The sequence below is a fragment of the Glandiceps talaboti genome, chromosome 2, assembly GCF_964340395.1.
Source record: "Glandiceps talaboti chromosome 2, keGlaTala1.1, whole genome shotgun sequence".
NCBI lineage: Eukaryota > Metazoa > Hemichordata > Enteropneusta > Spengelidae > Glandiceps > Glandiceps talaboti.
In genome coordinates this window covers 33,420,632-33,436,085 of record NC_135550.1, presented here as the reverse complement: position 1 = coordinate 33,436,085, position 15,454 = coordinate 33,420,632, and the positions used below count along the sequence as shown (strand labels likewise).

The following is a 15,454-nucleotide window of genomic DNA, read 5'->3' as shown; positions in this document are numbered from 1 at the left end:
ATTTAAAGAATCAAATTATGCCATTTATGAGTGTGAAAATGAATTATCCAGTGAAAGAGACATCTGACATTTTCAAAAGAATTATCCGAATTTAAGAAGCAGTCACAAATATTCAACCTTATCACCCCTATTTTCAGTATGTTAGAATACCTTTCAAGCTTCCAAGGCAGGAAAACATTCCACTTTTCTAAGCAATAGAGGTGATAGGATTTAGTGATAGGAGACATATCATTAAAGTACAAGTTCTATACAATAAGTGTAAATGTACAAAAAGTAAAGAAGTTTTTTTTTAAAATAAAAAAAGAGAAAAGAGAAAGAAAAAGAAATATTTAGCACCAGAAGCCTCAGCCTGTATAAAAAGTTATGAAAGAGTACAAGATAATATGTGAATTTTAATGATGATGATATGAAAATAGAGTGATAGTTCATGCATTATTTACACGTCTGATGTGGTGCATTTCACCATTCAGACAGATTACTTCCATCAGTGGTCACAGTTTTCATGCAGGGGTTAGAACCAGTTGTTAGTTCCTAATATATTCCACCTTCAACATGCAGCACAGACAACATATATATCATCTCTTAATCAAATTTCTGAAAAAATATATATCGCTGAATGTCCAATAGTGTACTATGTTTATCTATTTCAGAACCCATTTTGAATTCTTTTTCTTAATCAAAATGTCATCTTCTTTCAGTGTCGTTGATACAAATTCAATAACTTGAAGAAAAAAACACTGTAAGCTACAATATATACATATCTACCTATGATGTATCTCCCCATGGCTTGTGTTTAACCAACAACCTCCAAACAATAAATTAAATAGACTTCTACAATAAATTATAGTATATGTACTTTCTCTGCTAGGAAAAACTATAGCTTTTGTGTGTGTGTGTGTGTGTGTGTGTGTGTGTGTGTGTGTGTGTGTGTGTGTGTGTGTGTGTGTTTCAAGGCTGTACACTTGAAGCCATAGTTTCCAGTCAATGCTTTTATATGGAACATATCTCTACGGAGAACTACTCCACACTTTTATAAAAAGGATGTATTTTACAAATAAATACATCAGAGATTAGCAGTTTTCAAAGCAATAGGGCTCTGAAGTATCCTTTTAAAAAAATTTCCAGAATAAGGTTCACATGCATTTGAATTAGGTGCAGGGTATATACATTTCTAATTTTAATGATAGCACCACCACTTTGCCTTCCTTCACTGTCTAGGTATCTTTGTTATTTATTTGATTATATCATGGGCTTGGTTATATATTAACTGATCTTTAGTATAATATAGTACAAAAAGTGAAAGCTTTTCACATGGTTTTACTTCTGCAAGGAAAATGACAAAAATTCCAGGAAAATTTTAGCAAACCCCCCCCCCCCTCCACTCATAAATTTAGTCCAGAATACTTAAAATATTTCAATTATACTTAGCTGCAAATTACCCTTTAAGCATTTCATTTATATGTAACATATATGTGTTAATAATAGATTTGTAATGAAATTTTCCAAAGCATTTTAAAAATGTTTTATCAAATATAGTGTTTGTAAAAAATTGTACATTTGAGTTCTTTCCTCTATGGTTCAAACATTTTTTTCACTTTCTAAAATGTACATTCATCCGAAAATTGATATAGCACAAGTATGTTTCTCGTTTCAAAGCTTAAAAAGGGATCATTAAAAAAATGAAAAAGCAGAATAAAATTATGACAGATTTGAAGTTTTGTAATATTGAGAAGTAAAACATATACATTTATATTTTTATTCATATCTATATGAACTTTAGTAAAGTTAAAGTCCTTTAAAATTCAATATATTCATGGGCAAAATCAACTCTATGATGGGTATTTATATATACACAGAGTAAAAAATATGTCAAAAATACTGCAATGGATACATTTTATGTGTGACTATTAAGTCTTTAAGTCAACATTGTTGTTTTTGTGGGAACAGTGAAGGAAGGCAAGTTTGGTTTATTTTCAGTTTGAGTTGGCTGCAGTAAAAGAGACAGCATAAGCTAGAAATTACCATCGGATGTCTTGCCCAAACTTGTCTCTTGAAAAAAGTATACATTTGGGAGTAAGTTTTACAATGTTGGCACCATTTGAATATAGTGATTACAGTGTCATGTTTCCTTCTTCCCCGTCAAAGTAGCGTATCCAGAATATACAAATACAAACAGTTTTTTAAGATAGTTTGGATATGAAAATATTTTCTCTTTAAAATATTTTTTTTTAAACTAACAACAGTGGACATATTTACAATCTTGCAAAAAACACTGCTTAGGTCACAAATTCTGTGAAGCATTTACTACATTTGTAATTTTTTGTTTTGTAGATTTGCTTTTACATTCATAACTTTCATTCAATAGATTAAGATGATCAAAAACCTTCCCTTTTTCTTTTGCTAATGAAGGCTTACAAAAAAAGTTAAAATTACAATTTGAAAAATGGAAGTCACTGGATTCATTTCAATGAAAAAGGATAATTAACTTTATTTCCTCTTGTGTCGTAGGTATATGTGGTGGCCATTTTGAATGGGAGCAGACAAACAATTTCATGAGTTTGGACTTTTTTTCCAAATCTCATTCAGTGATTCCTTCTTCCTCTTGTAATTCTGAATTTATAGTAGATAGGTCTTGTAAGCCTCCATTGCATCAGAAAGTTTGTAAGGTTTTCACAATTCAGTAACATTCCTTATACATTGTATAAATGGTAAATAGATGCCATGCATATGTAAGAAGTACACATATGCATTCATTGCATTGGTTTGGTCTATCATTATCTCTCACATACTCTTGGCTAAAAATCTTTATACAATTAAGAGTTGCTCTCTTCATATTTCAAACACATATCACATTTCGACACATAAAATACCTACGTGGACAGTTCATTGATACATACGCAAATAAAATCTCTTTTTAATGCCACAATCATGACATTGAAGGAGTACATTTGTAATACTGTTTTTGTTTTGTCCATGTCACAAATAAACATATTTTACACCTGTTCTCCTGGTCCAAGTTTGTTCTTGCCCATACTGAACATTCCACTGAACCTGCCATTGCTGTACCTGTTGGTTGACTGATAATCTGTGTTGAGTTTGCTGATGTTATAGATATTGCATCCTTTTGTGGCAGCACCATGGTTGTAAATTGAATTGCTATTCTTAATGTCCAGGTTTTTTGGCTTGCAACTTGTTGTGATGATGGTTGGCTTGGCAGACTTGTGCCATTCTGAAGATTTCCTGGCGTTACGTCTCCGTAAACACACAACTACAAGTATAACTAATGAAAGCAACAGCACAATAAAAATGACAGGTAAGGCCACTGCCAAAATACTGATGCCTTCTTGATGCTCATTTGTTGGTCCAGCTTGTTCAGACTTAGTAGTAGAGGCTGGCTCTGAAAAACAAAGAAAAGACACAAACCAAATGATGTAGATACTATTACCAGAAAGGCTTGAAAGTATACCATATGTGCTCTTGATATTTGAAAGTTTTAAACAAATAATTTGAAATACATGTAAGTAGCAAAATTTCAGAATACTCTAATCAAGTAGTTTAAGATTGTTAAACACAAGAGTCAGAGTCTGACAGTAAAGATCAGAAAGACTCATAGAGATAACAATTCATACACAGATTTTCAGGTGTACTTTTAATAGTTATAATAATTTCTACATACAGGACCAAGAAGTTGACTTAGTATGAAGAAATAATCATAAGGATACACAACAGTTTTGAGATATATTTCTATCAGTTAGAATGTGAAAGACCACACCCTCTCACAGATAAATCTACCTTATACACACCCTCTCACAGGTAAATCTACTTTATACACACCCTCTCACAGGTAAATCTACTTTATACACACCCTCTCAAAGGTAAATCTACTTTATACACACCCTCTCACAGGTAAATCTACTTTATACACACCCTCTCACAGGTAAATCTACTTTATACACACCCTCTCACAGGTAAATCTACATTATACACACCCTCTCACAGGTAAATCTACTTTATACACACCCTCTCACAGGTAAATCTACATTATACACACCCTCTCACAGGTAAATCTACTTTATACACACCCTCTCACAGGTAAATCTACTTTATACACACCCTCTCACAGGTAAATCTACTTTATACACACCCTCTCACAGGTAAATCTACTTTATACACACCCTCTCACAGGTAAATCTACATTATACACACCCTCTCACAGGTAAATCTACTTTATACACACCCTCTCACAGGTAAATCTACTTTATACACACCCTCTCACAGGTAAATCTACATTATACACACCCTTTCACAGATAAATCTACATTATACACACCCTCTCACAGGTAAATCTACTTTATACACACCCTCTCACAGGTAAATCTACTTTATACACACCCTCTCACAGGTAAATCTACCTTATGCACACCCTTTCACAGATAAATCTACATTATACACACCCTCTCAGAGGTAAATCTACATTATACACACCCTCTCACAGGTAAATCTACTTTATACACACCCTCTCACAGGTAAATCTACCTTATACACACCCTTTCACAGGTAAATCTACCTTATACACACCCTTTCACAGGTAAATCTACCTTATACACACCCTCTCACAGGTAAATCTACCTTATACACACCCTCTCACAGGTAAATCTACTTTATACACACCCTCTCACAGGTAAATCTACCTTATACACACCCTCTCACAGGTAAATCTACCTAATACACACCCTCTCACAGGTATTAAAATCTACCTTATACACACCCTCTCACAGGTAAATCTACCTAATACACACACACCCTATCACAGGTAAATCTACATTATACATACCTTCTGTAGTGAAAAGTTCTTCGTTATATGCCGTTTTCTCAATGGGTTGATTTGTATGACGAATTCTTGACATGAGCCTACTTGTAGAGATTAACTCTGTTGTTGTTGAATGTGTGTTTGATGCTGGAAGAAAGTTCAATAAAATCATGAGTTTTAATGATGTCTAATATTACAAAAGCCTACATCACAATCATTATCATAATGTTCTCTTTCATAAAATCAGCAAAAATAATCTTAACTAATGTTTCATTTAACGTGGGAAACTTTACAACCTTGGAGGATTCTCTCTCATTCTTACAATTTTCATTATTAATATTATGTTAACTTTGTAACAAAAGGATGATCATTGGCCTTTGGTTTTGCAAGGTTTAAAAGTCTGGCTTTATAAATCATACCTTTTGATGTAGTAGATGTTTTCACATGGAGATTTGTTGTTGTTTCCCCTGTAAAATAACATAATAGAGAAAAGTAAAGATATGCTGCAGTTTGAAGGAACAATTGGTTCGGGAAAGATCAATCCTTTTTGTACAGGTAATGTTTAAAAATGATGTTTAACTTGGAGAGATCATTGCCAGCAATTAACATATTGCAAACAAACACACTCTACACATTCAATAGGTAGGAATGTACTCAAAGTGTAACTGATACACTTGGTAAAGTTACAGACACCAATATCTACCCATTCTACTGTCATGGTTAACATGCATTTGTTGGTACTTTATACGTTTGTAAACAATGCTTGTGATATGCTTGAAGTTCACTTTGTTGTGGTGTATCAAGTTTGTCCAACAGCCCTTTTGATACTGTGTTGGGGGCAGTACTTGACTGCACTGTCAACATTGTCTACCAGAAGTGACATTGAATTACAAAGTCCGATACACAACTATGTGGCTCTAGTTAACAAATTAACATAACCAAAATAAGGATCACATTGAGGGAAAAATTGCAAAAATGCAACTTGACCAACTGGGTGAAATTTTAACCAAAATGACCTTGCTTTGCAAGAAACTTCAAAATAAACAAATACACTTTTGAAATGAGAATGAATGCACAAGTACTGGTAATTTGGAAGAACTTTTCATTACCCCAAAAATAAAGAAAATTAAATCTTGTAGTTTTGACAAACTCACAGGCATTTGAACAGTTGAGTTATATGGAAAATAACAGTATCTGTATATTGATTAAACTTACCAACACATTTTGGGCAACACTCTCCATGGAGAACAACTGTTTCTTCACAATCTATGAATGGACATTCAAGAGGTGGACATACGCTTACACCATCTTGGCAGTGGCATTGAATACAGGCAGATACATTCCACCTTTCTCCATCTGTGTAAATTTGGTTCTCATATTCACAGTATTTCTGTCTAGCTGTGTCTGGGGGTTAGACGTAAAGAAAACAAGTCAAAATTTGCAATACATTAATGTCCATCAAGGGTGAAATTTGAGAAGTGAATGTAGAGGGAGATGTTTTTCAGTATTTGATAACATTGCGCCTGGCAAATTAAATGATTAATTCAAATCTACTTCAGTACTAATATTCTAACATTACTTACCAAGACAGGTTGGACAACACTGTCCTTTTTTGAGTACTGGTGTTTTACATTGTACAAGTGGACATACATGTGAGTAACATTTGATTTGTCCATGGCTACACACACAGCTTGTACAGTCATCCTCTTTCCATGTATCTCTATGATGATGCTCCGCTCCATCAATTGATATACAACTGACAGGCAACAAATCACTTGGTGTTACTTCTGACACTGTAAGGCAATCAATAGTACAAATATTGTATAGTGCCTTCATTTGATATGAAACCTGGCAATTTAATTTAGTTAAACATAGGTATCTACTTTTCAAGACCAAATAGTTCTAACTATTATGTAACAATGGATTATCATTAGTCTAGTTGGTTAATTGTGTGATTACAAAGTTTTTATGCCTAGTTAGTTAACTATATAGTTAATAAAATCAGGACTGGTTAGATAACTATCTGATCTGGTTAATAGAGTTGTCATAACTGGTTAGTTAACTATCTGATCCGGTTAATGGAATTGTCATGACTAGTTACTTAACTATATGGTTAATGGAGTCATCATGCCTGTTTAGTTAACTACTATGATCTGATCTGGTTAATGGTGTTGTCATGACTGTTTAGTTAACTATATGGCTAATGGTGTTATCATAATTACTTGGTTAACTCTCTGCTTATGTTAATTCTTTGGCCATTTGGTTATGTAGCCAGTATGATGATTAAGTTATCATTGTGAAATGTGACAATATTCACCTGTATTTTTAAGCTAAACAGAACCAGTGACATAGATCACCATATGCCTACAGCAGTAACTGGTGAATGGCTATGTTGTGGTCAATATGGCCGTCGTCTCATTCCATCTTAACAGTATTTAATTATACACAATAACATCAATTTGAATAGAAGGTTTGCTTGGTTGGTCAATTGTATCTCAGTTTTTAATTGATTGTCTATCAGGAAACAAAGTGAGTGATGCATGCTGTGAACTCTTGACTTACCTGTGGGGCAAACTGGACAACAAGAGTCCAATACGGGGTTATCACAGGGTACTGGTGGACAAACCATTGGAGAACACAGCACATGACCATCATAGCATACACATTGTGTACAGCCATCAATATTCCATGTCTCTCCTTCTACATAGTACTCCCCATCAGATGAATGACATACTTTGACACCAGCTTCAAACTGTCCACTAGATTCGACATCTGTGAAGAAGAGTATAAAGAATACATACATTGATATGGTGGATAGTACTTGAACTGAATGATAGTGGTACATTTTACAAAATTAATCGACCATACACAGTTTAAAATATATAAAAAGATTGCTATGGATAATTACTAGAACTGTCAGCTGTGAAAGATTTGTTTGTTCAACCTGTGTAGTCTTTCACCACACAACACAAAATGCATCATTGACGGAGTGAGCTGGGGGTTGTGAGGTTGCTGCCTAGTAGGGTCAAAGGTTGCATCCACACCTCATCATTTCTTTAGTGTACACGTGTTGTCAGAAAACATAATATGCTTGGGACAATACACAGGTGACAATATAGAATAATTCTTTCATGTTGTGAAAATAGTAGCACTGTTAGATAATGCTTTGACACGTACCACTGCCAGGGCATGTAGGACAACATTCACCAGATCGTATTTCAGGGTTTATGCATATAGGTATAGGACATGATATGAGTTGACACATTTCTTGTCCGTTGTGACAAAAACAGTTCCTGCAGCCATCATGCCAACTTTCACCATTGTCATGGTATTGTCCATCTTCTGTATTACATGAGCCACTGGGAATAATTGCCACTGGTGGAGTAGGACCAGCTGAGGGGAGTTCATAAAATAGTAGTTCATCATTGAAAACAAAGTTCACATAAATACAATTATAGTTTATATCTCAGCAACATAATTTTAGGAGAGTTTCCTTATTTATATCCTTATACAACAATTCATCTCATAAAGCATCTACTAACACCACACATCTGATAAACATTTCCTTCAGAAATCATTGTAAAATATAGTGGGTCGGCAAAAATTTATGGAAATATATGAACATAGCATATAATGCCTACATGAAGAATTTCCATGGCCATATGTTCCTTATGACAGCAAATATATATAGTTGTGAATGTATTCGCACAAATTACAATACTTTGGTTTGATAGTGTGATTTATATCTATGTAGTAACTATAAGCAAAATGGGGTTTGGTTAAACAGGTTTTAAAATACGTAAATGCCGACAGGCTATGTCTAAAAACAGTATACATAGTCAGCAATGACTTTTTGATAGTGCTTGACTAACTTCTCCCTTACCTTTACATTTACAAAGTTTACATCCATTGTCATTGGTTACAAATCCATATGTACAGACTTTGTCACACTGAAATACTGGACATTTTTCACACTTGCATTTGTCACAACCATGTTTGTTTCTTTGATAGCCATACGTGCAGTGTTTGGAGCAAGTTTCTATCGATGGACATTTCTTGAGGTTTTTACATTTACAAATTTCACATCCATTATCATCAGTTCTGTAGCCATACGGGCAGTCTTTATCACAGTTTTGTAAACCTTCACAGACTGAGTCTAAAAAGCAGAATGGAGGCAATCAGTAGAACCAGATGAAATTAGGAATTTTATACAATATGCATAAGATCTCCTCATGATCAAGACCCAGCCAAAATGTTAATGTAGCTGTCTACATGTATAGGGCACCAATGTAAATATCTACATGTATAGGGCACCAATGTAAATGTCTGTATAGGGCACCAATGTAAATGTCTGTATAGGGCACCAATGTAAATATCTACATGTATAGGGCACCAATGTAAATGTCTACATGTATAGGGCACCAATGTAAATGTCTACATGTATAGGGCACCAATGTAAATGTCTGTATAGGGCACCAATGTAAATGTCTACATGTATAGGGCACCAATGTAAATGTCTACATGTATAGGGCACCAATGTAAATGTCTGTATAGGGCACCAATGTAAATGTCTACATGTATAGGGCACCAATGTAAATGTCTACATGTATAGGGCACCAATGTAGCTGTCTACATGTATAGGGCACCAATGTAAATGTCTACATGTATAGGGCACCAATGTAAATGTCTGTATAGGGCACCAATGTAAATGTCTACATGTATAGGGCACCAATGTAAATGTCTACATGTATAGGGCACCAATGTAGCTGTCTACATGTATAGGGCACCAATGTAAATGTCTACATGTATAGGGCACAATGTAAATGTCTGTATAGGGCATCAATGTAAATGTCTACATGTATAGGGCACCAATGTAAATGTCTACATGTATAGGGCACCAATGTAAATGTCTGTATAGGGCACCAATGTAAATGTCTACATGTATAGGGCACCAATGTAAATGTCTACATGTATAGGGCACCAATGTAAATGTCTACATGTATAGGGCACCAATGTAAATGTCTACATGTATAGGGCACCAATGTAAATGTCTACATGTATAGGGCACCAATGTAAATGTCTACATGTATAGGGCACCAATGTAAATGTCTACATGTATAGGGCACCAATGTAAATGTCTACATGTATAGGGCACCAATGTAAATGTCTACATGTATAGGGCACCAATGTAAATGTCTACATGTATAGGGCACCAATGTAGCTGTCTACATGTATAGGGCACCAATGTAAATGTCTACATGTATAGGGCACCAATGTAAATATCTACATGTATAGGGCACCAATGTAAATGTCTACATGTATAGGGCACCAATGTAGCTGTCTACATGTATAGGGCACCAATGTAAATGTCTACATGTATAGGGCACCAATGTAAATGTCTACATGTATAGGGCCCCAATGTAAATGTCTACATGTATAGGGCCCCAATGTAAATGTCTACATGTATAGGGCACCAATGTAAATGTCTGTATAGGGCACCAATGTAAATGTCTACATGTATAGGGCACCAATGTAAATGTCTACATGTATAGGGCACCAATGTAAATGTCTACATGTATAGGGCACCAATGTAAATGTCTACATGTATAGGGCACCAATGTAAATGTCTACATGTATAGGGCACCAATGTAAATGTCTACATGTATAGGGCACCAATGTAAATGTCTACATGTATAGGGCACCAATGTAAATGTCTACATGTATAGGGCACCAATGTAAATGTCTACATGTATAGGGCACCAATGTAGCTGTCTACATGTATAGGGCACCAATGTAAATGTCTACATGTATAGGGCACCAATGTAAATGTCTACATGTATAGGGCACCAATGTAAATGTCTACATGTATAGGGCACCAATGTAGCTGTCTACATGTATAGGGCACCAATGTAAATGTCTACATGTATAGGGCACCAATGTAAATGTCTACATGTATAGGGCCCCAATGTAAATGTCTACATGTATAGGGCCCCAATGTAAATGTCTACATGTATAGGGCCCCAATGTAAATGTCTACATGTATAGGGCACCAATGTAAATATCTACATGTATAGGGCACCAATGTAAATGTCTACATGTATAGGGCACCAATGTAAATGTCAACATGTATAGGGCACCAATTTAAATGTCTACATGTATAGGGCACCAATGTAGCTGTCTACATGTATAGGGCACCAATGTAAATGTCTACATGTATAGGGCACCAATGTAAATATCTACATGTATAGGGCACCAATGTAAATGTCTACATGTATAGGGCACCAATGTAAATGTCTACATGTATAGGGCACCAATGTAAATATCTACATGTATAGGGCATCAATGTAAATGTCTACATGTATAGGGCACCAATGTAAATATCTACATGTATAGGGCACCAATGTAAATGTCTACATGTATAGGGCACCAATGTAAATGTCTACATGTATAGGGCACCAATGTAGCTGTCTACATGTATAGGGCACCAATGTAGCTGTCTACATGTATAGGGCACCAATGTAAATGTCTACATGTATAGGGCACCAATGTAAATGTCTGTATAGGGCACCAATGTAAATGTCTACATGTATAGGGCATCAATGTAAATGTCTACATGTATAGGGCACCAATGTAAATGTCTACATGTATAGGGCACCAATGTAAATGTCTACATGTATAGGGCACCAATGTAAATGTCTACATGTATAGGGCACCAATGTAAATGTCTACATGTATAGGGCACCAATGTAAATGTCTACATGTATAGGGCACAATGTAAATGTCTACATGTATAGGGCACCAATGTAAATGTCTACATGTATAGGGTACCAATGTAAATGTCTACATGTATAGGGCACCAATGTAAATGTCTACATGTATAGGGCACCAATGTAAATGTCTGTATAGGGCACCAATATATATGTCTGTATAAGCCATCAAAAATGACATGTCATTTTCAATCTACAATTGGATCGCTATAAAAACTTTCACATGGCTGTTTTTGTTTCCTCCAAGTAAGGTACTAATGAGTTTGACCACAAATATGTGCCAAAAATCAGTAACTTTTCAACTATGTCAACTGTAAAAAACAAAAGGGGCCAAAACAAAAAGCTATGTACTGGTTTTACCTTGATATATTCAAGGTATTTAAGTATGGTTATTTGTACTGGACATGATTTGACATACAGTAGAAAATAATGACTTTTACACCAGATATCCCATAACTGTTAATTTGTCCCAAGTATATAGAGAAGTCACCAAGTCATATTCAGAAATTAAGAGAGAGAACAAAATAACAAGTGAAGAGAAGTTAGGTTACCTTTACAACTGCACAATGGGCATCCTGTTGTATCAATTTGATATCCATGCTGACAGTGAAGAGTGCAGATGAATGGTGGACATGTGGGAGGGGGAAAAGTGATGAAGGTGGACTCTGTGAAAACAAGTCATGGAGGGAGGTACATCAGTACTATGAAAGAAAGTGAGTTATAGACATCCACACAGAATTTATACCACCCAAGAGAAAAGACACACCAACAAGGGCAAGCCCTAATGTTATTATCTACATGAACTAAGCCAGGTGGTGAATCCAGTGATCAGACAAACAATTCTGTGTGGTCCCAATACAGAATTGTTTCTTTTGAAATTTACACCTCTATAATTATTCCCTCAGTTACTACCAATAAGTATTTAATGATATTAATGCCATGGAAAAAGTTCAGTCCCTCTGATGAAGTTAGTACTCTGAAGTACACAATAAGCATGTTAAATCAGAGATTACTTTCCAGACTTCTGATGAAAAGTTCCATGAATTGTACTCTGTGTGTGTGTGTGTGTGTGTGTGTGTGTGTGTCTGTGTGTGTGTGTGTGTGTGTGTGTGTGTGTGTGTGTTTGATCACAGAAGAATAGAAAGCAAAAAATATGAAAAAATAACATAATGAAAAATCATTAAAAACACAACTGGAAGTTTTGGAGGTGAAATAGATAAAAGTTGTTACCTTCACAGTAAGGACAACATCTGCCAGGTATTTTTGTTGGGTTGAAACAGCTTACAGCACAGCTAGTAGCAGTACATTGAACCTCTCCATAATTACATCTGCAAGTCGTACATTCATCTCTGTTCCAGGTTTCACCATGGGAATAAAACTTGCTTTCCCCAAGACATAGAGGACTGACAGCTGGAGTAGTTATATCTTTAAGGACACAGTCCGGTTGACGTAAACAGTGAGAAACCCCACCACGACACTCACAGTATGAACAGGAATCAGATAGCCATGTGGCGCCATCTTCATAGATCTGTTCTTCAAATAAACACCATTCACTTGTGGTTTCTGCAGGTAAAGTAAGATAGACCTTGAACACTTATTATGTTACAAGTGTCACCTGCAGAGTCAAGTTATCAAAATTCTGAACATAAATATTTTACCAGATAACCTTATCAGAATGTAGTTATGGTTGAATCAAGCCAATGTTGCTATCTATACTGTAACAGATATTATTACTTCCGAATGGATAACAGCATTTCTCTGAAGCTGCCTCTTTTGTAAGATGTGAAGGAATGCACATTTGAACTATTCCTGTCACCTCTCCACATGGAAAACTAACAATATTGGCTGAAAAACCACAAAATCATGCTTATTAAAATTCTTGTACATACTGTTGACACATTCATATACATCACAGCAGGATCCTGGCTGCCCTGTACCCCGAGCTATCCGCCTTGCTTCAAACCCAGGCTCACAAACCAATGGTTGGCACTTTCCAGTCACACATTCACATCTGTGTGTTCACAAAAAAAAAAGACAACAGACTTATAATAATATCATGGTTAATAATGTCATACAGGACCAGCACAATGATTTTCTAAATTAATTCAGTATATGATGCAGGATAATTTTTTCTTTCACTTTTTTTAATACAGTGCAACACTGTAAGGACTGAATAGATATAATTCAATTCAACTAATCAACATACTAAACAGAACTTGGAACCACTGATGGTTCTGATTACTATACTCTAATGGTAAATATTATCACCAGTGGAGTAATCAAATGTCTACTGTGAAAACACCTGATTTTGTACTTACCTGTCAGGTAGTAAACAGCAGCCATCTTTTGATATGCCACCTGATACTTTCTTGGAGTCTACAGGACATAAAATCGGCCTAAGGTCTGGACATACTGCACGACTACAGTCTATAAGTGAATCTATAAGTCATGAAAAACAGAAGAAAGGATAACCAATAACCATCAAATGTTCCTCAGAAATTAAAAGTATATATTTGATGAAGTAATGTATGAATTCTTTATGTATATGGTATATTGAGAATTCAGCAATGCTGTACCACATGGATGAATTCTTTAGATTTATGATATATGGTATATTGAGAATTTGGCAATGCAGTACCACATGGGTGAATTCTTTAGATTTATGGTACATGTATATGGTATATTGAGAATTTGGCAATGCAGTACCACATGGGTGAATTCTTTAGATTTATGGTATATGGTATATTGAGAATTCGGCAATGCTGTACCACATGGTTGAATTCTTTAGATTTATGGTATATGGTATATTGAGAATTTGGCAATGCTGTACCACATGGGTGAATTCTTTAGATATATGGTATATGGTATATTGAGAATTCGGCAATGCTGTACCACATGGTTGAATTCTTTAGATTTATGGTATATGGTATATTGAGAATTTGGCAATGCAGTACCACATGGGTGAATTCTTCAGATTTATGGTACATGGTATATTGAGAATTCGGCAATGCTGTACCACATGGTTGAATTCTTTAGATTTATGGTATATGGTATATTGAGAATTTGGCAATGCTGTACCACATGGGTGAATTCTTTAGATATATGGTATATGGTATATTGAGAATTCGGCAATGCTGTACCACATGGTTGAATTCTTTAGATTTATGGTATATGGTATATTGTGAATTTGGCAATGCTGTACCACATGGGTGAATTCTTTAGATATATGGTATATGGTATATTGAGAATTTGGCAATGCTGTACCACATGGGTGAATTCTTTAGATTTATGGTATATGGTATATTGAGAATTTGGCAATGCAGTACCACACTGATGAATTCATTACTGCAGTATTGTGTCTCAGGATTCACCACTGCTTTATAGCATAAATATATTCTTTACTGCAGTGTAATGTCTCAAGATTCACCAATGCTTTATGGCATAAATACATTATCAGTTTACTGCAATATTATGTGTATACAACAATTTATCAATGCAATTACTGTATAACTGTTAAAAATACACTCTGATGTTGAAACTTTGTCAATACTAGCATATAATATAGATACTGCCTGGGGAATTACAGCTGCAGACCAGTCTGCCACTGGGTGAAGTTTGTACCTTTGATAGATTGTCAATGTTTACATAAAGCATCCAATCACTGCTTCCATTTAAAGGTATTTCAGCATTAACAGAGACCATGAATCTCCGATAATTGTCTGTTTAACTGACTAATGATCACCATCAAATTGATAGCAGTGTCTGGCAGGCCCCATCATCATTACCTTGGCGTTACACCATATGCATCTCTTCAAACAAACTGACTGTGGGTAATCATTGTGGTTTACATATAATAGCTCAGTATGACTTCCACTAA

The 15,454-nt window shown here is 35.2% G+C and overlaps 1 protein-coding gene across 2 annotated transcripts in view; it reads right to left on the bottom strand.

Moving 5' to 3' along the window:
* Positions 1–946: 946 nt before the first annotated feature.
* LOC144451130 (cysteine-rich motor neuron 1 protein-like) overlaps positions 947–15,454 on the bottom strand; it is a 55,033-nt gene continuing 40,525 nt past the window's right edge. Inside the window, exons 4-15 of one of the 2 annotated variants that reach the window (XM_078141905.1) lie at positions 13,896–14,016; positions 13,467–13,588; positions 12,808–13,140; positions 12,129–12,242; positions 8,694–8,966; positions 7,988–8,203; positions 7,373–7,582; positions 6,394–6,603; positions 6,026–6,214; positions 5,230–5,277; positions 4,835–4,957; positions 947–3,397 (exon numbers count right to left, since the gene is read on the bottom strand). In XM_078141905.1, coding sequence (XP_077998031.1) covers positions 2,994–3,397; positions 4,835–4,957; positions 5,230–5,277; positions 6,026–6,214; positions 6,394–6,603; positions 7,373–7,582; positions 7,988–8,203; positions 8,694–8,966; positions 12,129–12,242; positions 12,808–13,140; positions 13,467–13,588; positions 13,896–14,016 — 2,363 coding nt within the window. In that variant the 3' untranslated portion in view covers positions 947–2,993. The remainder of the gene's footprint in view (positions 3,398–4,834; positions 4,958–5,229; positions 5,278–6,025; positions 6,215–6,393; positions 6,604–7,372; positions 7,583–7,987; positions 8,204–8,693; positions 8,967–12,128; positions 12,243–12,807; positions 13,141–13,466; positions 13,589–13,895; positions 14,017–15,454) is intronic. The other variant, XM_078141914.1, reaches the window with a different exon arrangement.